The sequence below is a fragment of the Cryptomeria japonica genome, chromosome 5, assembly GCF_030272615.1.
Source record: "Cryptomeria japonica chromosome 5, Sugi_1.0, whole genome shotgun sequence".
NCBI classification, from domain to species: Eukaryota; Viridiplantae; Streptophyta; class Pinopsida; order Cupressales; family Cupressaceae; genus Cryptomeria; species Cryptomeria japonica.
The window spans coordinates 498,431,765-498,457,468 of NC_081409.1; the positions used below are offsets into that span (position 1 = coordinate 498,431,765).

Consider the following 25,704-nt stretch of genomic DNA (forward strand, 5'->3'; position numbering starts at 1 on the left):
AAAATTTTAAATCATTTAGTATGATAACTTACCCTAACAATATCTAATGATAATTTCTATGCATACTAAAATTAGTTCAATGAATGATTTTAGTAATAGAAACATCTATTAATGATGAGATATCTCCTAAAGAAGATAATTTTAACAAAATTTCTTCTAATTCAAATAAAACTTTACCCATGTTTTTTAAAATTGCTATTACATTATCATTTGTAATAATCCAAGCATCTAGTACAAAAAAATATTTAAAAAAACTAAGAATTTTGAAATACAAGATTTAAGTTAAGAAATGAAATCTTATATTTAAAATAATTAGTCGTTGAGTATCTATATAAACATTACAAATTTGAAAATAATAAGTCAGAAATGCTACTATTTTTAAAAAAATATAAATTTTTTTGTATGAAACTTCTCATAACAATATTTAATGATATTTTATAAGGATGAAAAAACATTTCAATCAATCATTTTGTTAATAAAAATATGTATGAAAGATGGGGTGTTTCCCAAGAAAATAATTTTAACAAGTTTAAATCAAATAAATCTTTACTCAAGTTTGCCTAAATCACTATTATGTTTTTTATAATAAAGTAACCAAAACAAGGGGGCTGACCTAGAATACACAGTAAGCCTTAGAGAGAGCATAACCAACACAAACATAGCTTCCAAATGATAGTCAACCAATCCCTATCTTAATCATCAAAACCAAAAACTGCCTACAGCTATAAGATAACCCAAGATTGATAACAATCTCATCCAAATAGAAATGTAAACAACAGATAATAAGAATATTGTTCATACTATAAAAACTAAGGAAAGTAGCAAGAGTCTTGGCAAGCCTCATATGACTAATAAGGAAATTAAACTTAACAAGGATCCAGCCGATCTTGAAATTAAAACTATAACAAAAAAGAAAAGCTTCCACCATTAATCATGTTTTATAGCTCCCATGTGCTGGGAGAGCAGAAGCCCAGTCCAATTTTGAGCTAGGAACTCAAATAGTTCCTTCGTGGTGTCGCCTTCCAGCCCACCCTGTTTCATTTTTTCCTGGTGCAACAAGCGCATTGAAGTGGCCGAGGAGTGCATGACTTTAATGGTAAATTTCCCAATTTTGTTGACATGGGAAGCTAGATAGTCAAACTTCTTCTTCACTCTATTCAAGTCCTTGGAGATAGAATTACAACCTGCACAATGCACCACCTCCTCCTTCTCTCCACCTTTAGCAGCAGTCTGCCTGCCCTCAGACTTTCTCCTGTCCTCCTCAGAGATATGCAGGGGGGAAGTGTTAGAATAAGGGGAGGCATTCTTATTATCATCCTTGATAGTCTCATATTTAGGGGCATTAGTATCCATCTTGGAGGATTTAGAGCCCTCTGTGGCCTCCATATCATCCTCAACCTTATCACTTTCTGCCTTCTCAGAATCTTCCTCACCCTCATTAACATAGTTCTTCCTCACAAAAAATTGTTTTATTCGAGGTTTTCTAGAAAATCTATGGGATCTTCATGGGGCCACAATGTCCTCCACATTAGACTCAACTAATAGGATCATAGGTTCTTTCTTGGGTTTCTTGGAGGTAGGTTTAGCAGAAGAAGGGTTGCTTTTGTTTTTCACCCCAATTTTGGGGGAAATGAGAGGGGCATGGTCAGGGGATTGACAAGGCATAATAGGATTTTTCGAGGTCTTTTTGTTACTTTTTTTAGTACAAGCAAGGGGGCCCTGGAGGGAGGGAGCAGGTTAAATAGAGATGGGTTTAGGAGGACATAGGGCCCTATGGAAATTCTAGAGCCGAAACATCAAACCTTGGTGGAGGATGGTATAATTGTTGTCTTGACTCATGCAATGGCAGAATTATTTAAAAGTAGACTCTAAGGCATGCAGTAAAAAGAATGGAAAAGAAATAGTATCATGGTTGCGAAAATTATTGAGCAACATGAAATGGTAATAATAGAAAACACCATACCTTCCCTCAAGGGTAAAGTATTTCATAATAATTTTGTACACTTGGTCCCATGGGTAAGGTAGGCATTCTTTGTTAAAACCCCACACATCTTAACAGGTTCCTCACCCTTTTTGTAGAAGCGGTTCATACTGGTCTCATCTGCGACCCTGCTGGTTTTCTTCCACTTCCTTCCCTTAGTTGAAAGACCTGTAGCTTGGGCAATGACGTCCTCATTGATTTCAAACAAAATGTCCCCCATAATAACTCTCCTGTCATTCCAGCTACTGACAAACTACATGGAGAGTTTTTTGTCAAACCCAGTCATGGCTTCCACGAATGGAATGATGCCCCCTTCCTTGGCATACATCCAAATGCATGGATCATTGCGGAAGCAGTCATCAATAATGTCTAGCTCAACTTGGACTAAATCCCCCCCCCCCCCCATAACAAATTCCTCCAGAGTGAAGTTGGTAATCTGTGCAAAACTAAAAATGGTTATGCAGAGGGAAAAACCAGAGTGGAAGATAAGAAAAATCGATAGAGATTTAGCCAAAGTTCAATGAGAGCTACAATAATTATCTTTTATGGTGTTTCCCAAGGCATGCGTCTGATAGCTCTGGTAAGCATGCAAAGGGACACCTCTTTATTCATCTGCCAACTTGTAAAGATCTTTATTATGGAGAAATCTTAAATTCTAGTTATAGTAATAAGTGATGTACTTGCTATGTTCTATCAAGTGAATGATTAAAAGTTGACACTTCAATCCTTTGGTAACACAATTATCAGTGGTCAGCCATGTCATCACTAGACCAGTGCGGTGGATAAAATGGGGACCACCGAAAGCCACCTTGGCATAGCCTACCCAATTTAAATTTGAATTTCCCTCTTGTAGCTTGACATTGTAGATGGCCAAAACATCCACCCATAAAAAAGGACATAGCACATCATTGGCAAGTAGAGAAATTTTGGTCTCTCCCGATTAGGGACTTTTGTCTATTAGAAAGTGAATCTAGGTGTCTCCAACACCTCATACCTTTTATCTCAAGGCTCGTTGTAGCTAGAGAGTCCACCATCGAGTTTCCCTCTCTATAAATGTGTCAAATTTGAAATTCCTCAAGCTAGGCTATCATAGACCATATGTCCTTGATTATGTTTCTAATCAGCCAGCTAACCCCTGAAACTCCTTTAGCCGCCTCAATAATCAGCTTAGAGTCCCTTTCAATGATCAGTCTTTTAGCACTTATATCAAGAGAAAATTTAAGCCCCCAAAAGAGTGCAAGGGCTTTAGCCATGTTACTAGAGACAGAGCCAAAATTCCCTGTATAGGCTAGAATCCAGTTGCCCAAGCTATCCCTAATAATTCCACCTCCTACCGTAACTCCACTATTAGCGGCGCCATCAAAGTTAAGTTTGACCCATGAGGGGGGTGGGGTTGACCATCTAGTGTTAAGCCTCTCCAATTTTTTTGAGTTGTCATATTAGAGGAAGTTGTCTGGCACATTCCATGTCCTAATCCAATTGCAATCCATCACCAGAGGGGTAGATTTTAGTGTTTTCCATTTGCAGACCAAAGCATTCTCCCTGAGGAGCTTTTCTGTTATGTCAACCACCATGTCAACAGAGTTATTAGTTTCATGGAATATCTAGTTGTTCCTTTCCTTCCAAATATGTCAACAGATATGGGGATGGATGAGGCTCCAAAATTGTCTAATCGGAGGGTGGGTGGAGGGGCACTTCTAGTTGCTGATAAATTGTTACAAGTCTTCCAAGAAGGTCCGTGCAATATTATTTTTTTGTAAAACTTTGTGCCAGACCATAGAAGTGAAGAGGCAATGGATAAAAAGATGATTTATGCTTTCCTCAACACAATTACACATGAAACACTAATTAGCTAATAGGAAGCCTCTCCTTTTAAGGTTATCAATAGTAAGGATCTTCCCATGTGGAGTTGTTCACCAGAAGAAGTTTATTTTAGGGATAAGTTGAGAATTCCAAACTTCTCTCCAGTTGTAGCAATCGTTCACAGGGGCAAACAAGAGATTGTAGGATGACTTAACACTGAAAGACCCTGATGGATTCATAGCCCAAACAAACTTATTAGTATAAGTGAATCGAGGGATCCTGACCTCCTCAAGAAGAGATTGTAACTCTCCTACCAAATGGTCCCAATGAGTATTATCTCCAAGACCATCAACAAGCCTCAACCAGCAGTGAGAGGGAGAAACATAATTCATCACAAGAGGACCCAACGAGTCCTTGAGAGTTCCCATGAGGCAACTAAAATGGGAAGAGGCTAGGGGTCTATCGCCAATCCAGTTGTCCTCCTAGAATATGATTTTCTCACCATTTCCCACTTGCCATTTTAGGCTCTATTTAAGTATCTTTACGGTGTTGTTCCATATCTTAGAACCAAGGGAATGCTCATTAGAAGAAAGAAGGGAAGAGAAGGGGGTGTGATTAAAATACTTTTCCCTCATAATCTTTCTCCAGTCAGCTTTGTCCTTCATAAGATTCCAACCAATTTTAGTCAGCAAAGCCTTGTTCAGGTCTGAAATTTTTATGATCCCTAGGCCTCCCATGTACTTAGGTTTGCACACCACCTCCCTATTGACTAAGCTGAGTCTGGAATTTTCCTCCATCCCCGTCCATAGAAAACTTATTTGGATTTTCTCAAGTTTCTTAGCCATAGCAATGGATATCTTGAATGTCAATAGAAAATAGATTGGGACACCTTGAAGAGAGACCGACAGAAGCTAGAGTTTACCAACACTTATTAGAGTTTTTCCAATCCAGCCAGCAAGTTTCTTATGCATTCTTTCTAAGATAGACTCCTAGAATTGGGGAGTGCAGTAGATATTTTATCTGGTCTGCTATTGGAAACATCTACAACACATCTACCTACACCTATTAGCAAACTTGGTCAGTTAGTTGCAGATGCATCTGATCAAATCAAGTCACTAGAAGATGCTGCTCAACTCTATGCTGAAAAGAGTCACAAGAAGTATGGAGAAAAACTGGCAAAGGATATTGATAGTGGAAAAATGGCTCTGTCACACAACAAATATTTGTTGAGAAATGTTATTGAAATGGGAGGAAAGTATCTTGCTTCCACCTCTAATGTTTCTTTCTTTTATTCTGACAGCTTGAATTGTTTCAGCTTCAACCTTTGCTCTTTCAGTCTCTTCTTATGCGCTCTAGATTGCATGACACTTGCAATCTTCATCATTTCTGATGTGCTCATGTTGGTCATATCAATAGGTCCTGAAATACTTAAAGAATCATCATCATCCTCATCAAGTTGTTTTTTCTTTGCTAGTTCATAGGATACAACCTTAATGATTGCTTTCTATTGATTCTTCTCTGTTTCTTTTTTAGAGGACTGAGTGACAAATTTTTCAGTAGACTCCTTTTGAATATCTTCAATGACCAATGGAGATTGGGGTTTCTCTAGTTGTGATGTTTCCAGTGGATTGTCCACTTTTAGTTGAGTTGTCGATTGCTCAACTATGGTAACCTATACATTAGTGATTGCAAGAGGCTCCATATATGGTGCATTGTTGTCTCCAAATAGATCAACTATGTCCTAAACATCATCAACAACATGAATAATGGAGTCATCCTTTTTATTGAGAGGATAGACCTCGTCATCTTGAATAATCTCTTCTTCATCCATTTCCGGTCGATTAACATCATCTACAATATTATCCTCATTCATAGAGGATTGGATGAGTTCTTCCATTCGTTTGATTTCACATGCTATTTGATGGGTCTCAGTTTCAATAAATGTCTTCTTTCCACTAAGTAACTCCAGTCTTCTTGCTTTGAATGTAAACTGAGATTTGTATCAAGCAACTAAGGCACTAATATCATCTTTAGAAAGTTTAGAAAAATATTGTACAAATATTTCATCAATGATTTCTCTTTCTAATTTTATAGCTTCCTCCCATTTACCCAAAAGAATAGCGTACAAAGAATTTGAGATATCCTTTTCTAGTTCATGTGGATATCTACTGTAATGACACAAATGAGTGATTACCTGTTGAATGACTTGCTCTTTCTCATTTTCAGTGAAGGAAACAAAATGCTCTTTGACATTGTCAAATCTATTCCTCCCTAGTGTCTTCATTGTTCTTTCAAAATGGGTTCCAGTCTTGAAAGATGCTATATCAATAGGCACACTTGCCTTTGGTACTTCCTTAACTATTTTTTCTACTCTACCGGTATCCTTCATCTTCTTAGGTTCTTCTTCAGTATCTGAACCTTCAGATTTTGGTTGGAGAATAAATTTTTGATTTATCTTCTTTGGTGCATTCTCCTTCTTTGTATATACTTTAGGTGTCGGTTCCTTTTTGGTTAGGACACTTCAAGTCACCCTTGTAGTCTTTATCACTGGAGGTGAGTCAATTTTCTTTTTCTTTCCTTTCACATTAGTAACAGGAAAGTATTGGTTTCTGATAGTGCATCTTGGATTGCCATAATGTCCAATTTTGCCTTCTTTTTGTCTTTGGGAGATGCTAATAGGATATTAGGATAACCAACCAGTAGATCATAGTTCACCTCATAACTCATGTCTTCCATCTCTTCTTCTCTTGGCTCAATTGCTTGTATCAAGAAAAAGTCAGTGGTAATAGTAAAGACTATGTCTTTTACAAAGTGCCTTACCACATCTTCTCGTAATCTCATTCACATGCTTGTGTTTTTCTGAAATTCATTAAAATACTTATTCATGGCTGCAGGGAAAGTATTGTTTATGGCCTTAATGTTGTTCTTGATTTGTGTAGAGACTAGTAGGTCTTTTGACCATTCAATGTCTCCAATTGCTAGTAGAAAGTTTTGAAAATGAAGAATAACCCTACCAATAGCTGACCATATGTGAACTTTTGACTATTGTCCTTTTTAATAGATTGCAGATTTTGAAATAATTGCCTTCTGATAGCTTCACAAAGATCATAATTTTCATTATCAACAATCATTCTATGAGCTGTATGAATTGCTGCAGATGGAACACTATTAAGAAAACTAGAGTAAAATGCTCAGTAGCCTATCACCATTGTTGCTAGTTTCACTGTAGGGTCTCTAATATTGTTGATAGAAAAGGCACGCTTATCAAAAGTAGAATTGGTTAAAGAGAATACCGTATCTTTTGAAATTCATCTTAGAACAAGTACTTCACTAGTTGAGAAATAACTAGTTACAGCTTGAATGGCTTCCTTAGTTATTGTGTGAGTTCTCTCTAAATTCATGTTTTCTCTATGAACTCGACTCAAAATGATTCTAATATGTTCATCCTCAAAATCTTCAAGAAAGTAAGCAGCATTATGAAAACCCTTTTCAAAACCCCTAGCATACTTTGTTTCAATCTCTCTGTTCTCATCACAAAGTGACTTCAACTATGTATAAATGTACAAAGATCCTAGATCTTCTATCTTGCAGTCAATATAACTAGATAAAACACCTTTGATAAAAAATCCACTCAAAACTTGTGACAATGCATTATACGACACAATGTGTTCTACCTCTACAACTTCCATAGGCTCAGAAGTAATCATTAACCTCTCTACAGTATTTGAAGATGATGCCATTCCAGATGAACAAGATCTGAAGTAGGATGTTTAAAGAATTACCTTGTTTTGCACACATTGTCCCATTTACCGGTTGAAATGCCCAAGTGCACACCAGTTCAACCTTCTACACCCTTCAATTCAACTTGATTACACAAATCACAAAGCAATTTGGCAATGGACAGCAAATAATCTTTCTCAACTCAGCAAGCGCTCCAAATTTCTTTCTCGAATGCATTAGGGTAAAAATGACAAAGTAAAAACTCACTTTTATCCTTTTTACCTACTGCATTAAATACTCACCCGTTAGGGTTACAAACCCTAATTTCACTGCTCAAGGAGAAAACTAGTTGATAACATATTGACAAAAAGTTACCAAAATTTCATGTTTCAAAATTCTTTTACCGCTCATTTTTCTCAAGGGGTCCGAAGGCAATTTGACCATTAAGCTCCCCTTAGCTATATTAAAAAGGCTTAAGTCAGCAGTGTAGGGTTCTCTTCACTGGGTGAAGGAACATTTTCTTCTCTAGGTGAGTCATCACTTTTCTTCTTCCAAATCAAATTCATTTCTTCTCTAGTTTCTTCAACATTAAATTTTTGCTTTCCTTTCTGAACCTTAGAATAATTGACCGGTTTGCTATTTTTGGATCTACATAATTTTTCTAAGTGCACTAGTTTGTTACAGTGATAACAGGCCATACCAGATGATCTCCAAGGTCATGCATTTCCTCTTCCTATTCTTCTTCTACAGTTCATAGCCACATGACCAAATTTATTTTAGATAGCGCAAATAACATTTGTTACCTTTTCCATCTCAAATGGACTAAACTGGTTTTTGTAGGGTCTTTTCCAGTTCAGGTTTACCCGGTTGTCAAAATTCCTTATCCGGTCACCATTTGGTCTTGGATGCATGTGTGGTACAAGATAGTTTGCTCCATATCTGCACTCAACAGATCTATATCCATACATTCCACATGTGAAGCAATGACCTTCAAATTTCTTGGACACATACCTAGCATTAGTGTTGTAACTTGGATTTCTGTTAGGTTTGTCTCTACAAACATTTGTAGTGTGACCAAGTTAATGGAAAACAAAACAAACAAGTTTAAAGACCTTCTTATCGGTAGGCTTATTGATCTTAGGAGAAAATTTGTTCTTAGGAATGTTGCTCTTTGTACCAGAGGATTCACCTTTTTTACATGTGTGAAAACCAAGTCCAAAGATATCACCCTTCATCCTTTGTGATTGAATTTGTTCTTCCAGCATGGTAGAACTTCTGTTGAACTTCTCAAATTTCTCATTGGCTTTAGTAAGTTGTTTGGTGATATCTTCATTATGCTTTGATAGATTCTCTCTTAGAGATGATGCAAGTTCAATATCTAGTTGTAGGTTCTCCTTTTCTTCTCTTTCAGCAACCAAATGCTCATGCATAGTGAAATTTTCCCGTTTGATCTTTGCAATCTCTTGATGCAACAAAGTTTGACATATCAACCGACAATGCAATCACAATTCTATTCAACCCAAAAACAAAGCAACATTGGTCAAACTTATCATGATGATTTAAATGTCCAAATACAAAAACTAGAGGATTCATCATATAGTGTCCTCCAGTACAGTCTCTCCTCGCCGGTCTCTACTAGCATCTGTGCCATCTCCCGTGCACTGGCATCCCTGATCGACCCAATGAACTCAGTGACTCTCTGTCCCTCTCGCTGTGCCTGAACTATGGCTGTATCCCGAGCCTCTGTGAGTCTGGCTATCTCCGCTCTGAACTGCTCATGCTGTCTCTCCAATGTTGCAATATAATCCTGCTGGCTCGCTATGGTAGCCCGGTACATGTCTATCTCCTCTGTCCTAGCTATCTCTGGCTCTATGGGAATATCCTGCAAAGTCTCCTGATCCGCTATGTCTGGCTCCTCATCATCCTCCCCACCATCATCTCCCTCATCCTCCCCATCCCCTCCATCAGCTCCGTCCTCATCTCCATCACCCTCATCCTCATCATCCTCGTCATCCTCCTCATCCTCATCATCTCCCTCCTCTCCTGTGAGTGGGAAGTCCTCCTGTCTCCTCGGTACTGGAATATCCGGATCGGTCAAAGGCACTGGCCGTTGCTGTGCGAACCATGTCTCATACTCCTCTGTAGTCCCAGCATCTACCACATCTGACATCCAATCCCACTGTCTCTGCTGTAACTGTGCAAAGTCGGCATATGCTATACGTGGCTGAATCATACTACCCCACTGACTCGTCTCTCGGTGAGATCGGGCAAAGCATGCAGTCCTCCAAGGAACATCCTGTGTCTCTCCAAACTGTCGTCTGACCCTCTCTGGCAGGTATAACTCAATCACTCTCTAACGGTTTACTGGTCGCCCAATCAAGTACCTCTCCTGTCTGCAGTATGGTAACTCATCATGATCATCTGACCATCCGGGGCAATCTAGATATGGCCTCCATATGAACTCTCTCAGTCTGTCTAGCTCATGTCGCCAGTATAATATGTATCCAAATGGACCCTGTCTCAGTGCTCCACCATAGCTGTACACATATGGTTGGTGTGGTACAACCTGTCTATCTGTGATCGGCCGACATATGGCAATATGCTCAAATGCCCATACCTGAAGCAATGTCACTCCACAACTCAGCGTCTGCACTCCCTGATATGCTATCTGATGTAGCTGGAAATACAGCATAGCCAGTACACATGGTCCCCATGCATACACTGTCCCCTCTGTCACCATCTGCTCTAATACTCTTCCCCAACCAATAGGGAATCCATGTCCTCGTCTATCACCTACTAGAAGACATGCTATCACCACACATCGCTTCTCATACTCAGCTGCCATCGTCTCCCAGCGAATCTCCCTCTCGACAATGTCTAGATCCTCTGCGTCACACTCAAACAGTCTGCATAACGCGTCTCTCCCTATCACTGGGTCGTACTCTATCATCTCCCCATGTATAGGAATGCGGAGGATGCACCATACATCCTCTAATGTCACTGTCGCCTCACCAGTCGCCAAATGGAATGAGGAAGTCTCTGAATGCCATCGCTCTGCCAATGCGGTAAGCAATCCTATGTTTGCCCTAATCTCAGGCATATATGTGATATAATACAATCCCAGTCCAGCTAATGTGTCTCTTTCTGTACTCCTGAGTCTATGTCGAAGCATGAAACAGTCCGGTCGATTCTCCCGTGCGATCAATGGATATTGTCGACTCTGCATCACAATCGGGGCATCATTTTGTCAGTTTTAGGGTTTGTTCCTACGGGTTGCATGTCTTCATTTTCATGATCAAATCAGGGTGTTTTTCATCCACATTACCCTATCCTACCCTTCCCCCCCCCTGTTAGGTCATTTGCATGCAATTTCACCTCAAAACTAGGGTTTTTTTGACAACTTGCGCCTGTGTTGGAAAAACTTGCGCCTGTGTTAGATGAATTGCGCTTGTGTATTCATACACAAGCGCAAAACTCCTTACACAAGCGCAGGTTTAGACCACACAAGCGCAGGAGTTCATTTTGGTGTCCCCTGTGGGTCCCGCAATGTCCCGTAAGCCATCAAAATTCATGAAATCAAAAACATGGGTTTTCGCGATACATACCGCTTCTTCTGCGTCCTCCGGTCGTCTGAATGTGCGTACACGTTCTCCAAGGTGACCCGCCGTTGGAATGTTCGCCATCTATCTGCAAGTGTTCTTGTCCAGAGCAACAAATCCTCCTCTTTAGCTAGTGCAAATGAGTCATTTTCACCCTCTTGGTCCCATTTATAGCTCTTTGTCATTGCATAGATGGACGTGCATCCTCTCCATCTTATGTTGGTCGCGGTCTTGTGCACATTAAATTGATTGTCTGTCATGCATCCGATCTCCGATTGTCGGTCCGTTCGATCCTATCATTTTTATCGATCAATTGGCCTCTTTTCCGCATGTTCCACCAGAGCGGAGAGCACCTTCATATTGGGCACGATCGAGGACAGAGAGCAGGTCACGCTCTCGGAGGTCATTGAACAGCATAGGAGGGAGTGGACCGATGAGACCACTGCAGCCAGGACCAGGACCAGGTACATCATCTGCGAGACATGGCAGGGATGAGGAGGACAGAGGGAGCACCCAGTGACAGAGGCACGTGCTCCATATGACAGACAGTGGACATTATGTAGTTTGACATTATGTAGTCAGCCTGCGGGCCATACTTAGGACAGACAGTCCGATTTTGTACTCCGACATTATTATGATATGTGATATGATATGCATCGATATGATGGATGCAATATGTTATGACTGATGTAGTGATTTTGCTATGTATGGATGACTTATGTACTGGTTTATGAACATGTATGAATGCATTGTATGTACTTTGGATGTATTTATAATATGAAATGTATAAAATGCGGAATGCAAATGTATTGACCAAATGTATGCAGGACACAATATAGTTTTGGATATCGGAGCACTAGACCGAACTGACTATCCGACCGGACGGAAGAAGTGTTAATAAGAAGAAATAAGACAGAGGACAATTAGAGATGATGAAAATTTGCTTTCAGTAATGCACTTTGTAGGTGAGAACCTTTATTTTTATTTAGCAAAATGGATGCGTAGCATCATGGCATTGAAGGCCAGAGCTGAAATGCAACCCGATTTGCATAAGACAGACACAACATAGACAAACGAAAATCACAATCAAAGAAAGAGACCATGAGCCATCCCAGTCACTCTAAATCACTTAGTGACATCATCGAGCAACATAGGGACATGATCGAAGCCAAAGATAAATCAATAAAAAGATAAGACTCACAAATTCAAGCAAATCAAACAAACATCTTGATCTTCATTGTCAAAAGTTGAATGTGCTGATAGGATGATCATGTTGTCTGGTTTCAGGATATGCAGTACCCCGTCTAAGACAGGACACAGTCTGGTTTCGAGTATACCACCCCTGTATAAGACCCATGATAATGTGACAAGGACAAATGATTTTTGATGCTGATATTCAATTGATAAGACAATTTGGATCAGTTTGAATGCTTGGTTTGAGTTGAAAAAGTTCATCTGTTAATGCGTGATTTCATTAAAGCACAATGTTTTGATTGCGAGCCGTTGGATGTATACTCAGTGATCTGTCGATGCACAAAGGGAATACCTTATTGCAAAAATGCATGTTTTTGTTTTTTTGGAATTTTACAATTTTTTTGTGTTCATTCTTTTTTCAGGACTTTATTTGATTTTTATGGATTTTTTCAGGACATTATTTGATTTTTTTATGGATTATTTCAGGACATTATTTGATTTTTTTGAATTTTTTCAGGACTTTTTTCAATTTTTAAGACTTTTTTTTCAGGACTTTTTTCAATTTTTATGAATTTTTTTCAGGACTTTATTCGATTTTTTTTTTGGGGGGGATTATTTCAGGACATTTTTTGATTGTTTTGAATTTTTTCAGGACATTATTTGATTTTTTTTTTGGAAATTTTTCAATTTTTTTGCCCCTAGTGTCTAGCAAGGCAAGGAATATGACAGGTGAATAAATAGGCTTGCTGAAATGATGGTGGATAGAGGGAAGACAAAGGCCTTTTATTATGGAGACAATATGGATGCAATTTTCAAGGGCTATTGCGTGATGGGACAAGAGACTGGATATGACAATGTAAAGCAGGAACATGGCATGAGGGACATGTCAAGAGGTTTTTGAAAAACATGTTTAAATTTTTGTGTCCTTATGTCAAATCAAGATCGAGGAATGAAACAGAGTGTATGGATAGCAATAAGATATGGATAGGATAAGCAAGACCAAGAATGGATAAGGGACATGGACTGAAGGTCAGGATTGGCTAAGGGATAGTGGCAGAAAGTTGCAATAAGCTAGGGAATATGGATGAAAGGTTATAATAAGCAAATGGATAAATGACCAAAAGCTATGATGGACTAAAAGCTGCAAGCATGATGCTCATGAAGATCCTCAGCCTTGTCAAGATCAAAGGTGGAAAGGGAAACTGGACATGAGGGACAATAGGATAATGGAGGGTAATGACAGGGGTATGATAGGATAATGGAACAATGAAGGACAAAAGGATATGAAGGAGGAAACCTGCCCCCAAGTGTGGTGTGCAAGAAGTTCATGGATTACGCATGACGCCTGTTTGCCAGGTTTTCATCATGGTACTTGCCCAAGGCGCCTGTTTGCCAGGTTTTCACCAGTGGACGAATTATTTTTCTTTATTTTTTTTTTTTTCTTTTGTCTTTTTTCACTTTTTTCACTTTTTTTCGTATTTTGACTTTTTGACTTTTTCAGAAGAAGATGGACACGTGATAGGGGATGGAAGAAGGACTCAAGCGTCTTATTGTTTGGATAGTAGCCTGGAAATAAATGGACCATGACCTTTACAAGTATGCTCAAAGACGTTGGTAGGATAAGGACATGGACAATGAGATGAAACTAAGGCAATGATTTATGCAAAGGATTGGACGAGAGGGATGGAAGGATAGAAAATATGCATTGGATAATGGATAGGGTATTGGAAGAATTGGCCTTGAGTGGATGGAAATGAAGGCAAGATCAACATTGGCACACACCTTGAGGGGTGATGGACTGATGGAGGAAAGATGGATCTCAGATTGTGAGATTTTGATGAAGGAATAGCTAGGGATTTTGGGACATAAGGGCCCAAAACGGATGAAGAAGGTGGTGGAGAAATAGACTTGGAAGGTTTGGATGGAGGAACAACAATTTTAGATGCCAAGTTGGATGTTTCCTTTTGTGCTTCAAGGAGCTTCTTGGGGATCCACATGGTTTTTGATTTTTCATGCTTTTGTGGTTCCTTGGAGTGCATTGCTTGCACAAGGGATTTAGGAACCCATATATATTTTGACTTTGCTTTATTTTGCTCAGCGGGCCTTTGTGGCCTTTTGGATATTTCTTTTTCTTTATAGATCATATTGTTCTTTGTTTTGACATGTCGATTAGATTGGACATGTTGATCCTTGAATACATGTGGATTGCTAGACTTATGATGCTTATACTTGGCATCCAAATTTCTTGGAAGAGGGAATGAATGTTGGTGTGTATGGGAATGATATGGAGGCCTGTGGGATGGATGGAAGGTTCTCCAAGATGTGTGCCTTTGCTGACGTTGCATAGGAGATGGAGGGATATAGGGACCTAGAATGGATGGAAGCGATGATGGGGAAGCTGGACATTTGGATTTTGACTTTGAAGGGATACCAACGCCTTGAGTGTGAGCTTTGTAGCCATGACCATTAGTATATTCTTTGATATGGAAGGGTTCTTGCTTGTGAAGGTCTACTCTTTTGCCTTTATGAATATCTTGACTTGTAGGATACTCTTTTCTTTGGGAAGAAGACGCGAGTCCATTATGAGGTGGATGTGATATGAGAGAAATAATTAGATCTTGAAGTGGATCAGTTTGCACCAAAGTGGAAGAACCCATTATGCATGTAGGGGGTTCATGAACATCTTGCACTGCCACGTTAGAATCATGAGGGGGATTAGGATCATGAGGGGGACTAGGATTGTGTAGTAGACATGGTTCAATGATAGGCTCTTCAAGAGATGGAATGGGAGAAACAATGGGATCACCAAAAGAAATGCACTCTTGGAGTGGATATGCTGGATTAGGACATGGAGATGGAGGAACAAGTGGATCTTGTGGAGGATCTGAAGGAATAATTTGATCTTGACAAGGAGGAAGATCATTGGATTCCTCTTTAAAGGTGCTTTTCTCTTGACTTTCAATAGGATCATCGGAAAGGATGGAGGGGATATCTGGAATGTCAATGGGATTTGAAAGGACATTGTGTTCATGAAATGGAAGGGGATCATTTGGGATTGGATGGACTGGGATATCTTGATCTTGCTCGGGGAATCGTGTGTCAATAGGACTTGAAAAGGTGTTGTTCTCTTGGATAGAATGGATAGTGATAGGAGGATCATTATGAATGTGTGGGAAGATGGGGTTTTGGTCAACAATTGGATGGGGTGATAAGGTTTCAGGATCTTGATCTTGATTTGCTTTAGGACTCATTTCTTTGTACTCTAAATTATCCTCTTGACATGAGGTTGGACTTTGGATATGCATGGAGGATTCTGACAAGGAATCAATGCTTTGGCATGAAGGGGATGCACTTTGAACATTTGTGATGGGTTCTGGCAAGGAATCAATGCTTGAACATGAGGAAGAGGGACTTTGAATGGGGTCCTCTAAAACAGGTAATGGCAATAAAGTGTATGGTGGCATTGGGTCTTGTATCTCTGAAACATGGCAAGGATGTGCATCATGAATTGGATTATCTTGGCAATCAATTATGGATAGCTCTTGGATAATTGCAGCCTTGGGTGTATTGTTTGATGAGGACAATATGGAAGGTTCTTGTGAAACTTTTAAAGGTGTAGGGATAGATGCCACTGGAGAGTCAATTTTCTTGCGGGGGGATGAGGCATTGCTAGACATAAGTGTATTATCTTTATCTTCCTCAAAAGACTCACTTAGTCATTTCCTTAAGAGCATTGCAATAAGGCCACCCTTCTTTTTAGGTTTTGACATGATTGGACTTGGAATTTGAACTTGTTTTTGATTTGATGTCATGTTGTGATATTGGACTTGATGTTGATCAGATTGGTTTGACATGTTTGAAACTTGGGTTGGTGTGTGTTGCAACCTTTGTTTTTGAATGTTTTGTGGCAGTTGTTGACATTGATATGTTGATTGAACTTGAACTTGTTTTTGATTTGATGTCATTTTCTGATATTGAACTAGATGTTGATCATTTTGGTTTGACATGTTCAAAATTCGGCTTGGTGCATGTTGCAAGTTTTGTTTTTGAATTGGTGATTGTGGTTGTTGACATTGATATTCCACCATTGGTTGAACCATTTGTTGACATTGTATAGTTGGTTGGACATATTGTTGAAATTGGACCATTGGTTGTGTCATTGGTTGTGATGGTTGAAAATATGATTGATAGTAAACACCTTCTTGTTCTTGTTGTGGAGGCACATAATGTTGAAATTGATGTTGTCTCCTTTCTTGTAATTGTTTCATCATCTCTATTTGGGAGAGGAGAGCTGGTATGTCTGATCGTTCAAGAAGAGATCTTACATTAATTGGCTCAAAATTTTGACCTGGAAATTTTCGAAACATTTTGGACATTTGAGATCTTATCTTCTCACTGTTTATCACTTTTTGCTCCAATATCTCCTTTTCTTGAGCTAGTTTCTCCTCTAGTTTTTGTATTTGGACATTTAAATCATCATGATAAGTTTGACCAATGTTGCTTTGTTTTTGGGTTGAATAGAATTGTGATTGCATTGTCGGTTGATATGTCAAACTTTGTTGCATCATTGGTGCTTGGAACCTTGTTTCAATAGACATGTCACTATGCAAATGCAATAATTTTGGAATTTTTCAAAGACAATATATGATATGCAACTAAATGCAAACTAAATAGATGAAGATGCAATCTATGGCAAGAATGCAACCTATGTTTTTGGTGTTTTCGAAGATTTTGACAAACTTTTGAAATGCAAATCTAAAAGAGACCCTTAGGATATTGGAATGATGTCTAGACCTCAAAGGACAAAAGGACTTAAATGGCAAAGGACAAGATGACAATGTCTCCCCTATATGCTTGGATACTAAGCTAGGTTTGACGAAATGATATTGATGACAAAAGGACAAAAGATTTGATAAGGTCTAGACTTCTTAACAATGACTTAGGGTTTATCAAAGATTTGGATTACTCAAGTATGACAAAACCTGGGTTTGACACTATATGCAAAAGGACAATTAATATGCAAATGATCTTAATATGATATGACAATGACTTAGGTTTAATGAAGAGACTTGGGCTATGCAAATGCAAATGTATGACAATGTCAACCTAAGATGAAACCTAAGGTTTAATTATGAAATGATATTGCTCTTATGCAAGAGGACTCATGTAAATGGATGACTTTTATTGATATGCAAAAGAAGTATGACTTAGGTGAATCCTAACTTTGATACTTGATAATGAACTTGCAAAATGCAAACTAGAATGAACCTAAATGCAAGTGACATAAGAGTTGAGACAAGTTTTTGACCAATGTTGGACAACCATGCTTGAAGTATGATCTTTGAATCTTGTTGAATTTTTTGTTGGATGAATATCTTTTGTGTTTAATCTTGTTTTGATCAATGTGTTTTGCTTTTGAAATGGGATAACATTCAACTTTTGACAATCAAAGAATACAAGATGTTATAACTTAGACTCAAGACAATCATGCTCATTTCCACATTCCCTAGGGTAGGCAAAGACATTAGGTACTTGAGAGGTAGACTCATTATGGGATTCAAGGAGAATACATAGATGCTTGACCCCACGGGCTCCCCTCCACGGCACTCACTTCTCAGGGCAGCCAAGCATCAGTCCCCATGGAATCTCCCCATGGCGAACTTAGTATCTCTTCCAAGTATCCGAATTTGTCCTTCTCAAGCAACTAGAAGGGTTTTTGGCCTCTAAAAACAAGGTGTTTAGTAAGGATTTCTGTTAAGCATTACTCCTTGATGTCATGAAAACATGATTGAGACATTAAGCCCATCAAGATACCAAACAAATGTAGTCGCGCAAGCACGATTTAGACCAAAAGGCCCTACTTAGATGTTGATATGAGAAAGAGTCCAAGGGTCATCACTTCCCAAGTAACTACAATTCCCACGTAACACTTCCTTCAAAGCTTTCGCTCATCGGGTATTTTTTTATAGTGAGTTAGAATGCCAAGGAATTCTAGCCGTACTCACTTTGGGTCGTTCCCTTCTCACGATTATCACTCGCTTGCTAAAGCAAAGTGGTCGGGAAGGCAGGCCCTCTAATGGAGACAAACAATCAACAACACAAGCATGGTATTGAAGATCTGGATTTTTGATCACCCTATAAAGGATGAGAGCATACTCTCCTACTCCAATGTCATACTTAGAAAACAAAGCAAACAAGGGTTCATTTCCAACCTATTTAAAAAAATCACTAAGTGCCTAATTAGAAATCAAACACACGATTTGGTTGTTTCTCCAAGGCAACCTACAAAACACATGTCAGAAGTTTGATTTGTAGTCTTTGACCATCGAATCTGCATAACACACGTTAGTAATTTGATTTTTAGTCTTTGTCATGCGTACGCCAAGATCCTGCACCAACAATTAGTACCAAAATCCAAAACACAGATGATCTGATTTATAAAAACTATCAAAATTTCAGTCCACTTTGAGAAGGCATAACTTTCTCATCCTAGCTCCAAATTACAAACCGTTTAATGCGTTAGAAAGGTATTCAAATAATCTAGAACCAAATTTCGGAAACATAGAAAATTTTTCAAGTAAAAACTGCATTTTTTACCTCTGTTCTGGACTTTACACAGGCGCAAAAGTCATGACACAGGCGCAAGATGTCTGACACAAGCGCAGAATGTCTTGACATAGGTGCAAGACTCTTCAACACAGGCGCAAGATGCTTCACACAAGCGCAGAAGTGTCCAGAATGCACTGCACGGCCCTGTTTTTGAGTTTTTGACCTGCAAATCAGCTTAGAAGCACTCCAAAACACAGTAAGATGGTTAGAAGGTTAGTTTTCACATTGGGTTCACCATTTAATGTGGCGTAGAAATTAGGATTCATCACAAGATAAGTATATCAATCACAACACAAGATATGATAGCTTAATCAAAGGAATACTCATGGAAATGAACCTAATTCTAAAGCACATTCAATGAAGGTATGAAAATGAAGCATTCAAAAGAAAACATTATGCAAACCATATTCAAGATTGAATACTCCTTCCATGCGGCTCCATTGTTGTTCTTTCCTCTTCAATAGTTTTGTGGATCTCACCTACAAGTGCTCTCACAATTGAAAGCAAAAAGCTCAAGAGTACTAGAACGAAAATTCAGTAGTTTGTTAGCAATTTAGAATTCATGAAGTGATTGAAGGGGTTGATTGAAGAAAAATTATCCAATTTATAGAGAAATTGGAGAAGTGACAAGATTGGCATGATGCAATTCAAATGGAAATTGCAAATCAATATGTTAATTATGACAAATTATGCAAATTATGCACTTTCCATGCACAATTTTGATTGATTGATTATGACACATTTTATGTCAAAATTGATTGATTAATCAATTATGACAATTTCATGACAAATTAAAATGCCACTCCCATAAAATTAGGAGATGAAATAGGAGGGAAAAAAAAAAGAATTAGAAATTTGAAAATTAGGAAATTGAAATTGATGACCAATTAGGAAATTGGAATTAGAAATTGATGAAAAATAGGATTTAGAAATTAGTGAATTAATTAATAATTTTTCATTTATTAATCAATTCACAAAGAGGAATAATTAGCCAATTAAATAAAGATTTAATTGTAATAAGAAGACTTAGGATTAATAAATAATTTAGTAATCCTAGAGGAAGAAATGGCGAATTAGGTTAAATGACCAAATCATAAAACCCTAGAAGACGAATTAGAAATGCGAAGATGACAATTAGGTCTTGATTAAAGATAATTAATGTCATGATTTGATTTTGATAAATGACCAATACGACAAAATGATTTGATTGAGAAATACGCCAATTGACATGATTTGATCCAAATTGACACAATTGAGACAGATAATGATTGATAGTGAAATGATCGCAAAATGACAAGATTGACAAGAGGACGAGGATCGATGATAAAATAGATTGCAAGATGACAAGATTGATAACGACCATGATCAATGACAAATTGATCGCAAGATGACAAGATTGAACATGACAACGATCGATGACAAATCGATCGTTAAAATGACAAGATTGAAGGATTGATGATAAATCAACAAGATTGATAAGAGGACAAAACCCTAATCAGGATTAACGATGTCCAAAATGATAAGATTGATGATAAGATTGATAAGATTGATAGGGGGACAAAACCCTAATTAGGATTGACGATGTCCAAAATGATGACAAATGAATACGCATATTGATGTGATAGAGTAAAATCGATCAAAATCATGACTGGATAATGTTGTCGACAAGACCAAATTCGAGGACGAGATGATTGATGAATGTAGAAGAATGACTCAATGTTCGCAAATGATAAAGACCAAGTGCGTGACATAGGAGAAATGTTAATGCGACGCAAAAACCTAAAATGAGGCAATGCGCAAATGTTAAAGTATGACCTCGCAAGCGTTGACCATTTTTGGGTGTCTACAGTTACCTTTTCCATCTCAAATGGACTAAACTGGTTTTTGTAGGGTCTTTTCCAGTTCAGGTTTACCCGGTTGTCAAAATTCCTTATCCGGTCACCATTTGGTCTTGGATGCATGTGTGGTACAAGATAGTTTGCTCCATATCTGCACTCAACAGATCTATATCCATACATTCCACATGTGAAGCAATGACCTTCAAATTTCTTGGACACATACCTAGCATTAGTGTTGTAACTTGGATTTCTGTTAGGTTTGTCTCTACAAACATTTGTAGTGTGACCAAGTTAATGGAAAACAAAACAAACAAGTTTAAAGACCTTCTTATCGGTAGGCTTATTGATCTTAGGAGAAAATTTGTTCTTAGGAATGTTGCTCTTTGTACCAGAGGATTCACCTTTTTTACATGTGTGAAAACCAAGTCCAAAGATATCACCCTTCATCCTTTGTGATTGAATTTGTTCTTCCAGCATGGTAGAACTTCTGTTGAACTTCTCAAATTTCTCATTGGCTTTAGTAAGTTGTTTGGTGATATCTTCATTATGCTTTGATAGATTCTCTCTTAGAGATGATGCAAGTTCAATATCTAGTTGTAGGTTCTCCTTTTCTTCTCTTTCAGCAACCAAATGCTCATGCATAGTGAAATTTTCCCGTTTGATCTTTGCAATCTCTTGATCTCTTTCCTTGATAAGATATTCAATAGCTCTTCTAGCTTCCAGTTCCTGACTCATGCAGATAGTGAGACCTTCTTGTTATCTCAGATTTAGTTTCTCACCATTTAACTTTTCAACTTCCTCTGCTAAAGCATCAATATTGGCTTCATCTGAAGAACTATTATCAAATATTTCTAATAGTTGTTCAGTTAGCTCTCTCCTTTTGACTTGTGAAGCTTTCAGTTTGACTTGAAGGGTTTCAAACTCATTTTTGCTAGCTTATAGCTCTGTAACCATCTCTAAGTATCTAATGTCCCCCATGGTGGTTTCAAGGCTCCCTTCTAAGTGATTAGGCTTCAAATAAGTTAGGCTCTGATACCAATTGATGGGCTTGAAAAGAACTGAGAGGGGGGCTGAATCAGTGACACCAAAAATAAAACTACTTCAAACACGAACCGGTAGATGAACTTAACAAAGCTTTTAAACACAATGCATGCAATCCAAAATGATATAACAACATCCACAAAAAATAAAGCATCCACCATAACACAAGTGTTTGTACATGGAAAACCCAAATAGGTAAAAACCATGGTGAGATGGAACTCACAAGCTAACTATCTACAGTAATAGATAACTGACCAGTTAAGGTCTACAAAGTGCTCTGCTAGGAGCGAATCTTGTTAGAGATCCCAAAGCTTGATTATAAGCTTATACCCTGTTAAAGGTAGTACCCTGTTAGGAGTAACCTTGGTGGAGTATTTCTGAATCCAAACTAATGGATCACCATGTTAAAGGATTTATATATTGAAGCTTATTAGAGCTTACCCGATTAGGGGATTTGATTCTGCTATAATTGTTAGAAAACAACAGGATTGGTTTGATCTATTCTAAGTAGCACAATACTTGTTTGATTAGATCCTTCTAAACATATCAACACTACTCTTATGCATACTCTGCAACTTAAATCTTTTTTATCTTTACACACAACATAACACTTTTCACTTATATCAAATAATTCATTGCGATGCCAATATATAGACCTTATGATTTCATGTCGGCCTTAGAAATCATAACACAATTTCCTAGGTGCAATGTATCTAGACAAGTGATCATAACTCATCACAAAAATTATCACCAAGAATTTGGTGCTAGTAACTCATCACGATCTGTGGTAACTCATCACAAAATTACCAAATATCAGTTGGATTAGTCAAATACTGGTTTGAGTAAAACATATGAATCGTTGTCCTTGGATCTCTGCTTGATCTCCATCTTGATCTTCATCTTGATGCTGACTTAGTATAACCACAGGTTGTCTCTTATGCACATACTAGTTATCACAAGGTACTAGTTAGGTTTAAACCTCTTAGTATAACCTCTAACATACCAGTTGTAGTATAAAAAATTGAAGTTACACTGATAGTTAATATAATCATGTGTGTGTGAGTGTTTCATCAATAACAACATATGATGAATACATTACAATAATCATCATGCCAACAGAGAAATATAAACAAATCCATAAGAATCTATCAAGAGTCTCATTAAAGAGTGTTTCATGGGAGGATCTCTCTCATCTGCATTACACCCTTCCATGTCACCGAAGACATCATTTTGGTCCCATTGGACTATTATCTACTCTATATCACAACCCTTGAGGTTCAACCCCCAATGTTGTAGAATGCGCATGGGCTCGAAAGAAGGTTGCTCATATTCTACCTACAAGGCATTCCAATATAAAACATGGTCACATCAAGGAAATGGGGCTTCAAAAATACAACATGGAATACATCCTAGATGTGTGAGAAGTTGGGTACAGGAAAGGTAAGATGATAAGCTATACGACCAATCCTCTCTAACACCTCAAATGGACCACAAAAGTGAGACACCAATTTAGAGCCTTTTCCATAATAGATAAGACTTTTTCAAGGGAAAACTCTCAACAACACCTTATCTCCCACAAATAACTATTGATGCACATGATGAGCATCTGCATATTTCTTCTACCTATCCTATGTTGCCACCAAATGCTCCCAAATACGAGCCACCCACTGCTCCATCTCCCAAAGCATCTTTGTCCCCAAAAGAACCCAATCCTCTAATAGATCCCAACTCAGAGGAATATGACAAGTTCAACCATACAAAGCCTGAAAAGGAGGAATACCAATAGAATTATGGTATCCATTATTGTAAGAAAACTCCACCAAATATAGGTAATCATCCCACTGTGACTATTGGTAAATGACATGCATCTAAATCATATCCTCAAGAATTTGATTAACCCTCTATACCTGCCCATTTGTCTTTGGATGATATGTTGAACTAAAGTGCAGCTAAGCCCCTAAGGCATGCTAAAGATAAGTCCATAACACTTAAGTGAATATAGGATCTTGGTCTGATATAATTTGGCAGGGAATCACATGCAACCTCATGAAGTTCTCCATGAAAAATCGAGCCATTGTCATTGTTGTTTAAGTAGATCAAATTGGTGAAAAGTGTGACACCGTGGTCAACCTATCAATGGTGACCATGATAGTATCATGTCAGCGAGAAGAGATTGACAAACCAAGAATAAATTCCATCGAAATGATATCCAATTTCCACTCCGGAACCAGGTTCGAAAGCAACAACCCGACGAGATGTTGATGCTCGACCTTCACTCTCTATCATTCCAAATATCAAGAAATAAAATCTTCTACATCATGTCTCATGTTAGACCAATGGTACAAATGTCGAAGGTTTGTGTGCATCTTCTTGACACCTAGATGTGCTGAGTAAGGTGTATGATGCACTTCTATCAGGATCAAAGTGTGAAGCCCCTCTAATGGTAGAGCATAAATACAATCTAAATGAAAAAGATCATCTGAATCCATTGAATAACCTGCATATATCCCCTCTAAACCTCTCCTAGAGTCAATATCCACTCTCACCTCATGGTACCAAGAATTTGAAGGAAGTTCTCTAAGTATCTGGCTCCTTAGATCCACACTGAGAGTCACCTTTGACAACTCATGTCTCTTGCGACTCAACACATACAACACAACATTCTCCTTCCCTTGAATGTACTTAACCTCAAAATCATACTTGGAGAGGAATTCCATCTTTCATTGATGTATAGCATTCAGGTTTGGCTACATAAAGATAAACTACAAAGGTCACTATGCAACTTGAATCGATGCCCAAGCAGAAAATGTCTCCATCTCACCAAAGCATGAACAACTGTTACCAACTCCAAGTTGTGAGTGGGATAATTCAGCTCATGATCCTTGAGTTTGGGAGACTCATAGGTAATCACTTGTTTGTCTGGCATAAAAATTTCTCCCAAACCTTCCAAAAAAGCATCAGTACACACAACAAAATCTCTTGTTGGGTTTGGCACTGCTAAGATAGGTGCACTAGTCAGATGCTCCTTAAGGGATTGGAAATTTTCCTCACACTGCTCCATCCATACAAACTTATTCCCTTTCCTCTAAAGAGAAATAATGGGATGAGATACTTTGAAAACCCTTGCACAAATTAATGATAGTATTCTACAAGGCCCATAAAACTGTTAACATTTGCCACATTTGTAGGTGCTATCCAATCTAGGATCACCTAAATCTTAGAGGGATCTACAACTATACCCTCTCTATAAATAACATGACCCTGGAGATACTTCACCTTCATCTAGAAGAACTCACAATTAGCCATATTGGCATACAAATGATTATCTTTGAGACACTGCAGTACCTATCTCAAATGCTCCTTTATGGTCCTCAAATAAACCAATATGTCATATGGGAACACAAGGACAAATCTATGAAGGTAGTTCTTGAACACCCCATTCATCAGACTCATGAAAACTAAGGGTTCATTATGTAAGCCCAAATGGAACCACTGTAAACTCATAGTGCCCATAGAAAGTATGAAAGGTTGTCCAATGAATATCTGCCTCATGAATCTAAAATAGATGATACACTAACTTAAGGTCTATCTTAGAAAATACCTTAGTACCCTTAATCTGATAAAAAATATCATTGATCCTAGGAAAAGGGTAATGGAACTCTTCACTGTCACATTATTCAACTCTTTGTATTCTATGCACAAGCGAAGAGATTCATCCTTATTCTTAACAAATAGAACCGTTTCTCCCCACAAAGAAACACTAGGATGAATAAACCCCTTAACTAGCAAATCCTCCAGCTGCAACTGAAGCTCACCCAATTTCTGAGTAGTCATCGGGTAAGGCAGTCTAGAGATAGGATCTACTCCAAGGACAAGGTCAATCCGAAAGTCAATATTACACCTAGGTGGTATACATAAA

The 25,704-nt window shown here is 38.1% G+C and overlaps 1 protein-coding gene across 1 annotated transcript in view; it reads right to left on the bottom strand.

Moving 5' to 3' along the window:
* Nucleotides 1-927: 927 nt before the first annotated feature.
* LOC131875952 (uncharacterized) overlaps nt 928-25,704 on the bottom strand; it is a 76,157-nt gene continuing 51,380 nt past the window's right edge. The window contains exon 2 of the mRNA XM_059220693.1: nt 928-1,449. Within this exon, the coding sequence (XP_059076676.1) occupies nt 928-1,449 (522 nt within the window). The remainder of the gene's footprint in view (nt 1,450-25,704) is intronic.